We start from the raw sequence: 16,579 nt of genomic DNA on the forward strand, positions 1-16,579 counted from the left end.
ACGTTTTTGAAATATTATAATAGTCCCCAAGTTCCATATTAAACTAAAAACATAGAAATAAAAGTGGGAACTAAATTGCGTCCATGATTAAAATGTAACAAACCCTGTTCTGGAAAGTGTCCCATCTACCGCTTAAAGGTACTGCACACCAAAAGGCCTGTGCACGTCATTGATCCGTAACCAACAATAAATGCAATCCAACATGTAAGATGCACTGAAATGTAAGACATAGTCGTGTCGTGAGTTTAATTTTGGCGCGTCTTTTGAGTGTTCTGTTGGAAAGCAATCGAAAAAATCGTACCGAAATTAAACTAATTCCAAATTATAAAGTTCATTATTTTTGGCATGACTTTTTCGTTTTTATTTAAAAAGAAATCTGTTTTATGGAGTACTTTTAAAGTAAGAAACGAAAAAGGCGTGCTAATTTAAATGCACGGCATGAATGTGCATAGTGTTTCAGTGCATATTACAAGTTGGATTACATTTCATTTTGCCACGGTTAGTCTTTCACACTCACACGGTACATCCTTTTGCCTTGATAGAACTGTTTAATCCGAAGCTGTGGTGGCTTTTCAACTGCATCTATGTAAAATCGAGGTTAATATTTTAGACTTACAAAACGAAGCGTATCAGTGCGTTGTAGGCGTGTGAATTGTAAAACGTACTATTGGTGATTGGTCGGATAAAAGATGATTGACAGATGCTCTGTCGTCCACATTGCGGACTTGTTGGCCAATACTATCCACTTGCAAGACCTTCGTCTGCAGTTAGTCCTGTTCGACACAAGGGGCGTAGTTTACCTAACAGTTCGCGTGATGTTGATGTCAGTCTAACCGACATTGCAATTTTGTTATTCAGAGATACTGCAAGATGACGGAAGAAGACGATGTTCAGGCGTCAGTGGGTTTTTTACAAGAGATTTATACATCACCACTGAATCTGAGCCTTCTATGTCTGTGTATCTATTTGCTTTATAAAATAATCCGCGGCGATAAACCACCAGAGTTACCGAAAGAAGAGGAAGAGTTGCCAAAACTGAAGAAGATGGACTTCACGCCAGCAGAGCTCCGTGAATATGACGGGAAGAGGAATCCGCGGATTCTCATGGCTATTAAGGGCAAAGTGTTCGACGTGACCCGGGGAAAGAAGTTTTATGGACCAGGTGCAGCTAATTCATTTGTAGTTTATACTAATCTCGTGTTATTCAGAGTGCGCATTTCTATGTGGGACGACTGTAATTTCGTTCGGGATAAAACTTTTGAGAGGGAAAGCCATACCGTTTAAAAGAACGTTCCAGTGATAAATTGTGCACATTAGTATCTCAACACGCGAGTTTTAAAAATATTTGCAGTATTTTAGTTAGATACGGTGTCAGTGTCTCCTCTGCTTGCATTGCACAGTTCTTAAATTGGAGAAAAGACAAACATTAGATGGGATTTAGGGGTACAAACACGCGCAGTGACATTTTAAATATATGTATTTTATATTTCTGAAATTTTTTTTGCTTGCTCACGCTTGTATCATGCCTCACAAATTGCTGAATTTACTGGTTGCACAGAGGAGCCCTGGACAAAGTACACTTAGTTTTCGAAACCGATTAGGTTAAAGTTAAACCGTCGTCTACTCCCACTTTAGTACCCAGTGGGGCGCACGACAGATCTGTGAAATATGGCAGCTTGTGAGAAAAACTCGAAAATTCGTGCAAGTGGAAGGAGTTTTTGAAGATCACAAGGAGAAATGGTTTCCTCTATACAGAAAGAAACAGTTTCTTTGGATGTAAACGGGAAGCCACGCAAGTAGAAACACTGATAAATACCACTCAATTACTTAGTTATGCAGTTCGAATGACAACAGGGCATGCTTAATAGTCTAGGTACCTCTTAATGTTACCAATTTCCTATTTTAAATCAAGTCTTTAAATCCAGATGTTGTTGTGTCGGGCTTATGTAGCACCCTACAAATAACTTACCTATAAATGCTTGTCACTTATTGTTTGATTTAGCATCATGAAATAATAACAAAGTACCCCGAGTGTGTATAGTATTGCTATTCAGCATGTATTTAGAATTCTACTTGGAATGTCTTACGAAAATCATTTTGTGTGATTCTCCTAGTGAATGGCGCTATATGGTCTCGTTTTGTATCGCTTTGATGTTAAATCACCCCTTCATAAAATATTTTGCTTTCAAAGAGTATTTGTCAAGAGAAAAACATGCATTTATGTATCCACTTTAAATGACGAGAAGTGAGTGTGGACATCAGTAACCTTTCTGACACTTCCAAGAGCTCCAGCTAAAGCATTTTATCGGCAACCTTTTACCCAGTTCCAGCTGGCAACCAAGGACTCGCACGGCATCCGCGAGTGCTGCTTTGTCACGCAAAGGCCTCGCTTACACGAATCGCAAGCAGGTGAATAACAGTAGTATTAAATTCAATATCTTAAGCTGTTTTAGAAACACACTGAATTTTTTTAACCGCATTTGGTAGTCCTAGCTAGTTTTGTGTCATCTTGTCACGGAAAATCAAATTCTTTTGTGTGTGTGTGTGGTTTTTTTTTTTTTTTGTAGCTGCAGATCTTTAAAAGCTGGATAAAAACTGGAAAAAAGTAGTGTCGGTGTAAAAGTTGCCCTTTGGCAGGCTTTTCTTAAATGACATTCTTAAGGTAAAATGTTTAAATATTTGGAGCGTGCCCTCGGCAGTCCATATGGCATCCTGACCCAGACAATACGGTACAGAAAACAAATGACAGGATAGCAAATTACTTTATTATCTAAGCTTAAATAGTTGAGCCGCACATCTGATGGACTTCCAGTGCCAAAATGAATAGGTTTAACTTTAATTATGTACAGCAAAAGCATTTTTGCCAAGAAACAAACAATTAATAGTAAAGGTACTGAGTAAAGGGAGCAATTATTAAAACTGAAATTCCCCTTTGCTGACTATGGTTTTAAACTGTTTGCAAAACTAGGTCAGTTAGAGTATTTTATTATAACATGAGATTATAGTAATAGTCATGATTCTGTGCTACTGTATATCATTCAGAGCATTTTTTGACAGCTGAGACTAAAGCTGTTTTAATCTATAAGTGCATGATTAAATTCTCAGATGTTCAGTTGTGCAATTCACAATAAATGTTTGGTGATTGACAAGTGCCACATTGTATTTTCAGTACTAATGATTGGTTTAGCATTACAAGTATCCGTGTTCTAAGCTGTGCTTGAGAAGAGAGGTTTAAAGGTGAAGTAGTTCTGCACACACTGATCACGGCATCAGAGAGTGTGGGGATGTGTGGCATGTTGATTACCACATGCAAAAAAGAATTGCACTGTATCTGTGCATGTGACAATACGACTCTTCTAAACCAAATTGAAGTCAGGTTTAGTTTATCAGTTAAACAGCATGGGGTTGGAAATTGTCCTGGCAGCGTTGGATGCACGGAAGGAATGGACTCTGGATGGGATGTAAATTCTTTGAGCTCAAACATACACTGACCATCACTCATACCTGACCAGTTTAGAATCTGATTTACCTAAACAAGTATATCTTTTGGAATGTGGATTATTTTTAAAAATAGTTTTATTTTAGTTATATTTGCATTTTAGTCAGTGGAGTATTGGTCTTTGCCAAAGTACAGTATTACTTTAGCATGTTCAGAACTTTGAGGTAGGTGCCAAATATTAATTACAGCCACTCTTTGGATAACAGATGGGCAGAGAGATAAATGAGGCTATGTGCCCATATTGCTAGAGTGTTTTCCCTTTCAGGTTAGTACATTTGCAAAGTGATTATGTGAATTGGACTGGATGATCAATAACCCTGAACCCTTTAAAATTAGTTTAATATATAAGTGGTGATTTACTGACATAATGCTAAAATTTGTATTTTTATCATGATTTGGAAATTTGATTTCCATAATAAAGTCAATTTCTTCTGGCAAAACATTTTCTTTTTTTTTTTTTTTTTTGAAGTAAAAGCAAAGATTTAGAATTTCACTGAGTAAGTTATCGCTATGTGGGAATATTTGAAAATTACCAAATAATTATTAAGAAAAATTCACATGACAGGTTGGGGTCTTTTTGACTTGCAAAGAAAAGGAAAAAAATGTTTTTTTGTTTGTTCTAGTTATTAGGGCGCAGTTGGGTGATTAAAAGGAAGAACAAATTATGTGGAATAATGATGATGATGATTATTATTATTATCATCTGTCTAGAGGTGTAAATGGTCACATTGAGAGCAACAGCAATGCAGGAGGACCAGTGCAGAACATTAACATTTATCCCATGTGAGCAAGAAACACGCAGATTCGGGATTCACACACTTTAACCAATGGACAGACATTTTAGTATATGGTAACAATGATTGAAATTTCTTAAGTATTAGAACTATTTTATATTTTAAGCATGTTCTATCTTCCAGAGGAAAATAGTAATTTAAACAATCTAAATAGGGCATATCATCTTCATGAAGGTTTCTTGCAAGTTGGCCTGTGTTGGTAGACTAACTGGCTCACTGCATTAATACATAGTGTAACATATGACTTAATGTGAATTATCTTTTTTTGATGGCTAAATTTTAATAAACAGAGCAATCACAGCATTATTAAGTCAATCAGTAACAATTAAAATACTCATTTCAAAACTATGCAGAGGTATGATTAATACACATGTAATAAACACCACAACACTAAGCAACGCATAGGTAGATGATACCTGGCTGGACCAATCCGAGCTAATAAAGTCACTTACTGCCCAACAAACTTTCCTGGGCTCTGAAAGTTAAAAAATATGGTTTATTTAAATGGTAAATACTGTATTCTTTAGAATACTGTCGGTAGTGAAGTGATAGTGTTTATTTAAATGGTAAAAAGTACTGTATAGTTCTGTAGAGAAAAGCCAAGCAAAATGACACCTTTTATTGGCTAACTAGAAAGATTACAATATGCAAGCTTTCAAGGCAACTCAGGCCCCTTCTTCAGGCAAGATGTAATCAAGATGTATAGTTCTGCATATTCTGTTGGATACTGATGTAGTGAAGTGATTTTTACTGTTTAAAACAAAAGAAAATTGTGGTATTTAAAACAAAAATGCATTTAAGCCATTTGCTTAAATAAAAAAATAAATCACCAGAACAGTATCTTATTCAGCCTCACACTCCCAGACAAGAGTGATTTTACCTTCTACCATCAATTTTTTTCTGTTCAATTAAGACAAATGGCCTGCTGGCATACTCCCTACCTGTAAGGTCTTGCCAGACCATGCACAGTCCTTCCATTAACACCTAGAAGCTGTGCAGTATTTTAGTTTTCTAAACATCTCTCATAGCTGCAGCTAAGAGTTGAAGTACTTCTGAGTGCACTGAGCGAGTTCTGGTTCTTTATGCACTAGGGTATGTTTTAATAGAGTTCTAGATGTGACCTTTAGTCTGATTAAAACTTGTTTAGAGGAAAAAAACAACCTTTAATTTCTTTAGTGAATGGGGATTGAACTGTAAGCCTTGGGAGGTAAAGTCCAGTGGCTTATCCCCTAGGGTGATGATACTTTGTGTATTTCCAAATGCAAGTGTACATTTACAATATAAGATTTAAAGTTAATCTTCTGTTTTATACACAGTATGGGATTAATTTGCTGTTTACCTGAATTTATGGGGAATACAAATATATTTTTCTGAAAAAAATATTTTCTCATTTACAAATGTGTTAGGTTACATTTTATTATTTTATTTTGCCCTTTTGAAGTGCATTAATGGAAAGGTGCTTTTGTCACTACAATAAACATAATTCATTATCCATTGAAGTGTTCTGGTAGTCTTCGTATTTATTGTTTTTGTTCTGTGTGAACAGTGCACCATTATGATTAATCGATTGCCCACACCCCATTTTGCACAGCTTCAATCTCCCAAAAGCCTGAAGAGTTTTCATGTGAAAAGCAGCAGGAAATCCTCAGAGCTTAAATAGACAACTTGGGAGACCATTATGAAAACAAAAGTGAATGTGCAGTTTTTCAATTTTAAGTCAATTATGCTCTATTTAGTTGAAGTTTTGGTTAATTTTTTTTAAGTGAGACAGTGACCATTTGTGGGGAAAAAACTAAAAAAAACTGCTTTGATAGTATATTCATACCATATTTTTATTTTGTTTACAGAGGGCCCTTATGGGGTGTTTGCTGGAAGGGATGCCTCCAGAGGGTTAGCAACCTTTTGCCTGGATGAGTCTGCACTGAAGGACGAGTGTGACGATCTGTCGGATTTGAATGCCATGCAGAAGGAAACCCTTAGCGACTGGGAGATGCAGTTCACTCGTATGTCTGTCTTTGTCAGCATTTACAGTGTTTAATTTTATCTTTTGAAAACAACAAGAAGAAGCTGTATATTGGGAAAGAAAGTATTTGTTACTATTCCTTTTTCTTTGTTTAAACCTTTTTCTAATTGTTTTTTATTTATTCGAATAGTGCATGCTGACTACATTACTTCATGATGGCTCATGATTAAAAAAAAAAGAAAAATATTGAAAATATTTAGACCAAACCCTGTGATAAAGGATCACATATATGATTTTAACCTGCTTAAATCCTGATAAGATGTGGAGACAAATACACATTAATAATATGCAGATAAATAATTTTCCTAAAAGTTTACATTTTGAAAATACTATCTGGTGTTTCTTAACAACCATTTTCCAAGGTGACACACTTAATGCAATGATTGTGATGTTGGCATGCCTGTCTCTTTTCTGTGTTTTTCTCCTCCTCTAAGCTCTTTCCCTTGCTAATGGTGTCAGTAACTGCTTAGCAACAGCCACAGTTGTGCTCCCATTTAAGCCAAGTTCCCTCTGAAATCTGTCCAAGCGTTTAAACGAGCGGTGCATTTGTTTCATTGCTTTATCTAGTCGTTTGTTTTCAAATCTCCCTTGTTTTTCACTTTGTGTGTGTATTTTAAAACCTTGCTGACTTTTTCAATTTTGAGATGAATTTGTTGGTTATTAATTTTACTTGTTTGTGCACCATCTTGAGCTTACCTTTACTATGCTTATGAATTGCCTGCCTATCTCTATATAAGCTTATGGTAATTTTAACCTATCTGTAATTGAACAAAACAGTTAATGGGAAGATGTGCTAGCACATACTATGCTTGGAGTCCCACTTTTGTCCAGGGTCAGTGCTTATTAGACTGAATTATTTTGGCAACCTCTTTCCTGTCAGCCTGCAATATTTTTAGTACTTGTGCTCATCTAAGTGCCTACAGCACACTTTTACAGAATTAACAATCTTAAATAACATAAGGCAGATTAATTTCCTAATATTTGTTAGATTTCACTACCCATATTTGTGTGATCCCAGATCTGCCGGATAATTATGGCTTTCACTGTATGTAGGCTGTTGAACTTCAAACTCCTGTGTGAGCACTTGCTCCATGTTAATGTTCTTTTTTTGGTTATTTTGAACCATGCCCTTACTTATTGTTTATTATAATAGCTATAACTAAATTGCTTACTAAATTGGAGTGTTTTCACGTCTCCGAGGTGCCATGTTACATGCTAACCCTTAAGAATAAATCAGAAGCTTTACAAGGGGTGATTGAGAACACCTGAGCCTGATGTATTAAGAGAAACACCAGCAAAAGCAAGCCAGTTTTATTTTTGAATCTAATCTCTGTGAACTCTAATAGGCTTTTGGTCTTGCTTTTGGTCTTGTTTATGTAGCAACTCCTGTGTAGAGTAGTTATGGATTTGAAAAGATGCCACTGTTTCTGGAACTGCTTTTAAAACCCTGTGCAGTGTGCGCGGGAACATTTCCTAAAGACAAACTCCAACCAAAAATAATATATTTTTTCTAGGTTACTTACTCAGTGTAATTTGTAGTGGAGGCCAAGAAATTTTTCATCTCATGGTTTCAAGCAGAATGGAGACAAAAACGTTTGATATATAGTAATAGGAGCCAATTGTAGCTGATGTTGTACCAGAGCAAACAATGTGAAAAACGTCCATGGGAAAAAAAGAAAAGGCTTATGTTACTTGTGTTACATAATACATGTCAGTTATCCAGTTATATGCTCAAAATGTTCAAAAGGCATGCTTTTTGGCTAAAATAATGTTAAGTATTTACTTCCTGAATAATTAGCGTACATCTTAAACAGGAAACTGAAACCTCATGAGAGTCACTTTTTCAACTGAAGACCCACCTCTTACCCTCATTCATTGGTCAAGAGCCCTGTCCTGTCGTTAGTAGCTCACATGTGGATTATGCAACACAAGTAATGTGAGATTTGTTTTTTTCACCCATGGACTTTTTTTCACATTGTTTGTAGTTGTACAGCATTGTTCACAATTGTCTTATTATTATATCAAGTTCTTTTCCTCTCCATTTTGCATGAAAATACAGTATTAGGAAAGACATTTTTCTCAACCACCAATACAAACTACATGGGGGTAAGTTAATATATAAAACATGTTTTTGAGTGGAGTATTCCTTTAAACAGAATTGGCAGAGTTGACATCTTTACCTGATTGATTGCCACAAACACCAAAGCAAATTGACATAATATTGGACCTTTTCAGGCTTATAATCAATATTGAATACATTCTTGAAATCGTTTAAAAATTGTGCATGTGACCTTACGAGCACTGGGTTGGACTTTGAATCGAAGAATTACCATACATCCTTGTTTAGATTCTCAGTCATACTGATGTATTCAGGTTTCATCTCCAGTTGTTAAATACTTCTTAAAATTTTCCCTTTCGTGGTTCATTACATTAGCATTTTCTTGGAATGTTGACTTAATGTTTCATTTTATGAGTCAACATTATGCACGTCCAAAAATATTTCCTTCAAAATCTGGACCCACCCAATGCCTGCCATGCAGAGTTTCAGATAAGGAGAACAAAAAACTAGAGGTGCTAACAATGGAAGCAAAGAAAAAGGAGAAAATAAAGAAGTTTAATATACTGTATGTATACACATTCAGACATTCATACGTGCATGCATAATACTGACCATCCCATCCCCCAGGTAACTTTTATAAAAATTTGAATATATAGAGTGTAAGGACCTTGAATGAAAGGATCCCAACTGGGAGGTGGGTGGTGTGGAACTCTCAAAGCTGAAAATTTCAGCTATCTTCCAGTAAACCTTTATGGTATGCAATACAAGTCTTCAGTTGCTGCCCTCTAGTGGCGATCAAAGTGTGTTCCCCAAGTGTGAGTCAAGTTGCCTGCAAGCAGACCGTAATCAGGGGAAAGTGGCATTTAAACCTCTCTGATAGGTTAGTCTTTATGTCCTTACTAAAGCATTTATTTGACTGTAACCAACATCTACACTACTAAATCAATAGATACATGAAAAATGGGCCTAGAATTACCATCAAGGAGTACACCATCTTCCTTGTGGATAGTAAGAAGTTTGGGTTCAATTTCATGCCTTCCTGCTCTGCTTCTGTTTGCTTGCTGTGGTCGCCCAATGCTCTCTCACCCATACAACACTTCTTCCATCTCATCCTTTCTCTTTAGTCCAGCTGATCTCGGTCACTGCGGACATCTCTCTCCTAAATTCACTTGGATGTCAGATTGAAACACTTAAGTCCGGTCACCTCCATGGCTCCAGTGACACAAGCACCAGTGTGTCCAGCTGTTAATTGATCTTCATGGCCAAAGGCTTATTATGGATCACTGGCTAAAATCTGATACATTGAAGTGCAAATATAGCAGCCAGTGTTGGTCTGCAAAATTCATTTTTTTACAGTGAATGTGCTGCATACACCGGTGATCTTGTTTGTTGAATATTTTCTTAGAAATTCAGTCAGGCAAGCTCAGACAAACATTCTTTTTTCCATAACACCCCATAATACTTTTTGAGGCCAGCATAACATTACAGAGCTGTAGCAGCCATGCACTGACCTTTAACGCATACATACTATAAGCATATCTCACATTTTATGCTGATACCAGATTTGCTTCATGCATGCATACCTGATTTGTACTCCAGGTGGATTTGCACCCCGCATGCATTTATATAAAAAAATTTGTGGGGTATATTTATACAGGGTGCTGCAGGGAAACGGGAAATGCACGAATAAACACATTACAAAATACATTTGATGATGAAATGTATTGTACAGGATATGGAAGTAATGATGGTAATCAATATTCATTCAATATTCATTTTATGGTTTGAAGAAAAATTCATGAAGGTGTTGTCCATTTCTCTGTACACATTCTGACAGCCTGTTGTGGAAATTCTGCATTGCTCGATGTTAACATGTCAAGAGGAATGCCAGCGACTTCCTCCTCAATTTTAGTTCTGTAATGGTTGCAGGAAGTATGCAGTACACTTGGCTTTTAAGGTGTCCCCACTAATAAAAATCACAAACAGTGAAATCTGGGGATCTTGGTGGCCATGGAATGTCATGGTTGTGTGAAATGATGCGCCTTCCAAACAATCGTCGAATTGCTGCCATCGATTGTCGGACAGAATGCGAAGAGGCTCCACCTGGGAACTTCTTTTTTTTTTTTTAAGGCTGAACCCGTTTCTTTGAAATTACGCACCCATGTTGTAGTCGCTTGAGCAGACAGGACATGACCATGACGTATCAGCTGGTAATGACGTTGAAATTTCCTTTGTGCAGCAGTCACACTATCACCATTCTTATAAAAGGCTTTCACAGCAAATGGTCATTGCGCACCACTCCACTGCCCCATTATAACTAACTGCAAGAAGTTCTAAATGAGGTTGCATTGGTCCCAAACAACTGCCGACACCTCGGGGTCGCCAACACCTAGTTCCAAAATGTCCCGTTTCCATACACCACCGTGGTGTGTATATATACTGTACATGCACACATATATATATACATACAGTGATCCCTCGCTATATCGCGCTTCGCCTTTCGCGGCTTCACTCCATCGCGGATTTTATATGTAAGCATATTTAAATATATATCGCGGATTTTTCGCTGCTTTGCGGGTTTCTGCGGACAATGGGTCTTTTAATTTCTGGTACATGCTTCCTCAGTTAGTTTGCCCAGTTGATTTCATACAAGGGACGCTATTGGCAGATGGCTGAGAAGCTACCCAACTTACTTTCTCTCTCGCTCTCTCTCTCTCTCTCTCTCTTGCGCTGACGTAGGGGGGCTGTTCGCACACCTAGACGATAGGGACGTTGCTACCTTCTGTGTGCAGCTGCTTCCTGAAGGACATGCTGCACGGTGCTTCGCATACTTAAAAGCTCAAAGGGCACGTATTGATTTTTGACTTTATTTTTCTCTGGCTCTCTCTCTCTTTGTCTGCTCCTGACGGAGGGGGTGTGAGCTGCCGCCTTCAACAGCTTTGTACCGGCGGTGCTTCGCATACTTAAAAGCTAAACAGCCCTATTGATTTTTTTTTGACTGCTTGCTTTGTTCTCTCTCTCCTGACGCGCACTCCTTTGAAAAGGAAGATATGTTTGCATTCTTTTAATTGTGAGACGGAACTGTCATCTCTGTCTTGTCATGGAGCACAGTTTAAACTTTTGAAAAAGAGACAAATGTTTGTTTGCAGTGTTTGAATAACGTTCCTGTCTCTCTACAACCTCCTGTGTTTCTGCGCAAATCTGTGACCCAAGCATGACAATATAAAAATAACCATATAAACATATGGTTTCTACTTCGCGGATTTTCTTATTTCGCGGGTGGCTCTGGAACGCAACCCCCCGCGATGGAGGAGGGATTACTGTACATACATACATACATACATAAAAGGGGTGGGCAAAAGTAGGTTTACAGTGAGTACACAGCATAGTTAGCAGACACTTCCCTTGCCCTCAAGGTACACTTTATAGACCACTGAACTCAAAACTAGTCCAGTTCCTCCTTCCCCATTGACTTTAATGCATTTCATTGAGTTCAGTAAAGTTCCCTAATATATCTGCAATTTTGACAAATTCCGCAGGGTTTGTTCATCACTAATAGCCACACTGGATTTAATTTTTTTGTATTTTTTATATTAATGCCCTTCATAAAATAAATTTGGAATATAACGCAGAATTATGCTAACAACTGTTAGATTCAGATGATGCCCTGTTAGATTTGACTTTAGCAAAGTGGTTCTCAATCCAGAAGCACTCAGGTCTAGATCAGCTACTGTTCCTGGTATTGTTCATGGTAGTAGTGTCCTTAACTAGTGTGGCAGACAGCTGAGACCCATGCCCAGCCAGGATGCCCCTTTGTCACTAGATCCGGGGGAGCAGCCATGGGAGCCACGCTACGTCCTTCGGAACCTTTGTTGGCAGCCCCACTGGGTTGCGTCGGGGCCACTTTCGTGGAACACCGGAGCTCATCTTGGTTGGGCTCTGTGGCCTCCGCCAGGGGGAGCTGCATGGCTTAACGAGCCCATCTGGGTGGGAGTGCAGCCACACCCGGAGGTGCAGCCAGAAGTAGGTCAACGAGCATCTGCAGCACTTCCAGGTGGGCTACAAGAGGAGCCTGCAGCCACTACGCAGGGCGCCAGAGTCGGGAGGAGGAGGACGAAGCTGCCTTGGGAGGAGTGGAGAGAAGAGTGTGATTTGGGGTGTTATTTCTTTGTATTTTGGGACTGTGTTGTGCTTGTGGGGTTCACAGGAAAGACGTGCCCCACAGGTGATGAAGAACTTAAAAGTTCTTTTGTTTATTTTACCTGTGTCTTCATTGTCAGTCTGTGTCGGGTCGGTGCCAACCAAGTGCCAATATCACACTAGCTACCATTGTCTCTCTCTCTGTGAGGTGGTGTCATCAGTAAACTCTCCACAGGATTTCCGGAAGTAGTAATCAACAGGTAGTGCCGTTAAAGTTACAAGTTAGTGTACTGATCACTGTGACCCCAAACTTCAGATTTACCTGTGAAGGGCTAAGTCATCAACCCGACCAATCGCAACCCCCAGGGTCACAAATCCCCAGTTACACGGCTGTCCTTTTGACTTGAATCCCATTTATTTTTATTTTTCAGACAAATACCACTATGTGGGCAAACTTCTGAAGCCAGGAGAGGAGCCATCGGAGTATGCCGATGATGAAGATGAAAAAGACTCGAAGGACAAAAAGAAAGATTAAAAACTAAAACACTAAAGAAAAAAAAATGAAAGTAATTCCTCCATCCCTTAAAGTTTGCTGAAGGCAGTCAATTAATTTTCTAATTTACTTTAAAGTAACAAATTACTGGGGGCCTCTTGCCTGTTATGTAGGGAGTTTTGAAGGCTGATTAACAGCAGTTTAAACTAACTAGTGTTTATTTTATCTTTATACTCATGACATGTATTACATTTTCTTGATGTTGTTAAATTCCTAATCATCTTTGTGTATGCTTTAGAGGTACCAAATGTAGAATTCATAAATTTCTAATGTCATCTGCAGGTGACTGATGGATTGTCTAATGTCTGATGAATTTTACGCCACTGTAACTCCCCTTTTTATCATTTAAATTCTTCATTTTTACTGAGTAAATCAATGTTACTGTAATTTGAAAATTGAATATAAAAGACTATCAAATAAGGGAACCTTTAACAAAATGTGATAAGGGAACCTTTAACAAAATGTGAAAATATGATATTTGCAGGAATATTTGTGTTACTAAAATCAATGTAGAAGAGTAGAGCAGGACTGATTTAATGGTGGGTCTTGATCTTTCACTGAACATTGACTATTGAGAATATCGGCTCGATTATTACAGTATTCTGGACAACACGGAGTCCTTTCCAAACTGCTAAGCTTATTTTAATGGATGACCAAATTTTATCATTTATTTGTGTGCATACAGATTTATATCTACTTTATATTTGTCTGTAAAGATTATCTGTTAGGAAGGTTGTCCTTTATTCGTTACGTGACCAGATTTTATATTTAAAAACTTCCAACAATGGAGGGGAGTTTACAGAATTGAAGTAACCTGCAGCTCCATATTTTGAGGTTTTAGGATATGTAAGTAAACCATCAGGTTGAGAATTGAGGGATACACCTTGATATTAAAAACCAGTTATTTACCTTTAAATGAGCGCAGTGTGAAGATACGTATCTTCATAAAATTTCCATGTATACGATATCACCATTCTGGCACCTTGGCAATTATAAAATGTGAAGGGCAAGAAAAGAGAAATTTAGACAAATGAAGTGTTGCTTATATGAACTCAGTGCCATCCTGTTTCATTATCTGGGAGGCTCATTTGAACTCTCGCCATCCACCAGGGCACTTTGTTGCTTGGAAACTAAAACCTGGGTATTGTGATTGGCATTAAATGCCCTTGGGCAGCGTGGACAGCCTCTGGTTAGAAGTGCACGCTACGTGGGAGTATTAGCCGGGTACTGAGCTCCTGGCCGGACTGCACCCAAACCTACTGAGTTTAACTTCCTTTTCACCAACAAGTAGTCGTCATTTCTCTTGTGTTTTAAGAGACGTGTTCCCAGCTTTTTAATGTGACTTTTGTGTATTAAATTTGCCATCAGAATTATTTTTGGGGATTTTTCTCCTTGTCCTTCAACTGAGATAGCCCTACTTGTGAGTGGTGAAGTGGGCAGCCCAATGAAACATGAAAGCCTGTGATTGAAGGGATGTTCATTTCTCCCGTGTATTCATTCCATTAATGAGGCAGAGGTTTGTTCGGTTTGTTTGTTTTTTTTTTCAGATTTTTGCGATTTTGCTGCTTATAAAGAAACATGGCAACTGCGTATGGTTTTTTCTCTTTTGTAATCAGTAAAAAAAAATGATAATCTGTTTTTATTTACTGAATTTTCTTAAAGACAGAAAAATAAATGAATAAATACATTTATTTGGTTGTGTTTTTTGAAAAAATATTTGTATAGAATATTGTTTCTTTAATCTACCAATTTCTGTTTTTGTAAAAATAGAAACACTTCAAAAGTGATACATAATTCACTTTCAACCAGCCCCAGTCATTCCAGTGAAGAGTCCTGGGTGGCTGCACACAATCCCAGCAGCACTGAGCACAGGGGAGGACGACGTCTAAAGGCCATGTCACATTTGACAACTTTCCCAGCAATTTTTCATTTGTAGCCTTCATCTTCATAACTGGAGGCTCCCGTGAAGCCTAATGTCGTGTAATGTGACATACCCAGCAGCTCGCTCTGATAAAATCAGACAGGTGTGATTTTGTCTTTAGTCGGAGGGTTGGCCTGTGTACATGTCAGAGCTGACAACCAAGTCCACGGTGTATGTGTAGACTGCAGCAATGAGAAATAAGGAACAGGGGGCTTTGGGCTCGTCTGTCTCGTGTTTTACGTACCACAAATGAAAAGAAAAAAAAATTGCTGTGGAACTTGCTGTGCCTGTTTGTACCTCACCAGCTCCATTGGGCAGCGCGTTATTGGTTGTCGCAAAAAAGGGCTGAGCAAGACTGTGCTGGAAGATCAGCACTCAGTCACCAAATGTGACATGGCCAGTTGTTTAAGTTGACATCGTCCAACAACGAGATTGACAAAGCAGTCAGTAAGTCGGACAAACCCAAAAATTAAAAGTTAGGTAATGTGACATGACCTTCAATTGAACACTAACAACGCAAGGTAAAGCAGAATTAACTAAAACACATGTATCTGAGATGAAGCCGAATTCACAAACTCCACACAGAGGGGTTCAGGCTGACATTTGAACTCGAGACTCTGGAGACGTGAGGTACAAGTGTGACCAATGCACCACTATCTGTCTCTTAAGTGATTTTAATCTTGAGTTTAATAATATTAAAATAAAACGCAGTGGAGACATTTATTCCATGGTATTAAGAAGGGAAGCACAGAAAAGAATTTGACAAATTACCTGGTGAAGTCTGTTTTGCTGTTTAACATGCCATTCTGCACAAACTGTTTAAATGCAAATGGCTGAGGTCAGTCTGAGTGCATGTTACGTGGAAATGCTGCATGATTTAGTCATACACTGTGCTTGCATTCCGGGCCAATAAGCACACACTTTGGACTCTATGAAAATGGCACATTTTGAGGTAAAGGTCAGGCTGACTGGCAGTTTGGGGTCTGCTTTGGCTATGGTAGCACCCCTTGGTCCTAATTGCTTCCTAATAGTTCATCTGATGGCACACCCATGCATACACCTCTCCTTACACTCTCAATGAGCCAGTTTAGAGTCGCTGGTCAACTTCATTAGCGTCTTGTGCATGTGGGAGGAAATCTGGAGTAGCACGACAAAAGCCATGAAGTCACAGAATCCACAATTTCTGTAGCTAGTCAGTGAGCTGGGACTCCGACCCTGGCGTCCGGAGATGAGAAGTGGCTCAATATGGCTTTTTCAAGCCAAGGTCCCATAGGATCACAAACTGAACAACACAGCCAATCCTGGCCTCCTTTTCCAGGCAAGTTTCTCCTTATTCTTGTTTGATTGCCTGGCTTTCTGTTAGACCAGTTTGTCACTAGGAGTACAAATCTCAAGTGATCCCCGAGGCATCATGTCCCCCTCCACTACACCAAAGCCATCATCCATGAGGGGAACAGATGGGTGTCCCAAGTCTTGGTAATTTTAAGCAGAATGTGTGCCTGAAGTGGAGTGTAACGTGTTAATGGCTTCACGAGTCAAAAGCAAACTAGGGCACCGTGTAGGTGAAAGGGCCCCCAAGTAACATAGAGG

The 16,579-nt window shown here is 38.6% G+C and overlaps 1 protein-coding gene across 1 annotated transcript; it reads left to right on the forward strand.

Annotated features, from left to right (window-relative positions):
- Positions 1–791: 791 nt before the first annotated feature.
- pgrmc1 (progesterone receptor membrane component 1) lies at positions 792–13,494 on the forward strand. Its single transcript, XM_028815538.2, has 3 exons — positions 792–1,162; positions 6,141–6,296; positions 12,947–13,494. The coding sequence occupies exons 1-3, from the start codon at positions 871–873 to the stop codon at positions 13,048–13,050; spliced, it is 552 nt and encodes a 183-aa protein (XP_028671371.1). The 5' UTR covers positions 792–870; the 3' UTR covers positions 13,051–13,494.
- The last annotated feature ends 3,085 nt before the right edge of the window (positions 13,495–16,579 follow it).

Source organism: Erpetoichthys calabaricus, chromosome 12 (genome assembly GCF_900747795.2).
Source record: "Erpetoichthys calabaricus chromosome 12, fErpCal1.3, whole genome shotgun sequence".
Lineage (NCBI taxonomy): Eukaryota > Metazoa > Chordata > Cladistia > Polypteriformes > Polypteridae > Erpetoichthys > Erpetoichthys calabaricus.

What these genes read in the sequence shown, in the direction of transcription:
- pgrmc1 (XM_028815538.2), top strand. Translation starts at nt 871, where the DNA reads ATGACGGAAGAAGACGATGTTCAGGCGTCAGTGGGTTTTTTACAAGAG. An exon ending in AAAGAAGTTTTATGGACCAG is followed by an intron (nt 1,163 to 6,140) that starts GTGCAGCTAATT and finishes TTTTGTTTACAG; the next exon opens with AGGGCCCTTATGGGGTGTTT. An exon ending in CTGGGAGATGCAGTTCACTC is followed by an intron (nt 6,297 to 12,946) that starts GTATGTCTGTCT and finishes TTTATTTTTCAG; the next exon opens with ACAAATACCACTATGTGGGC.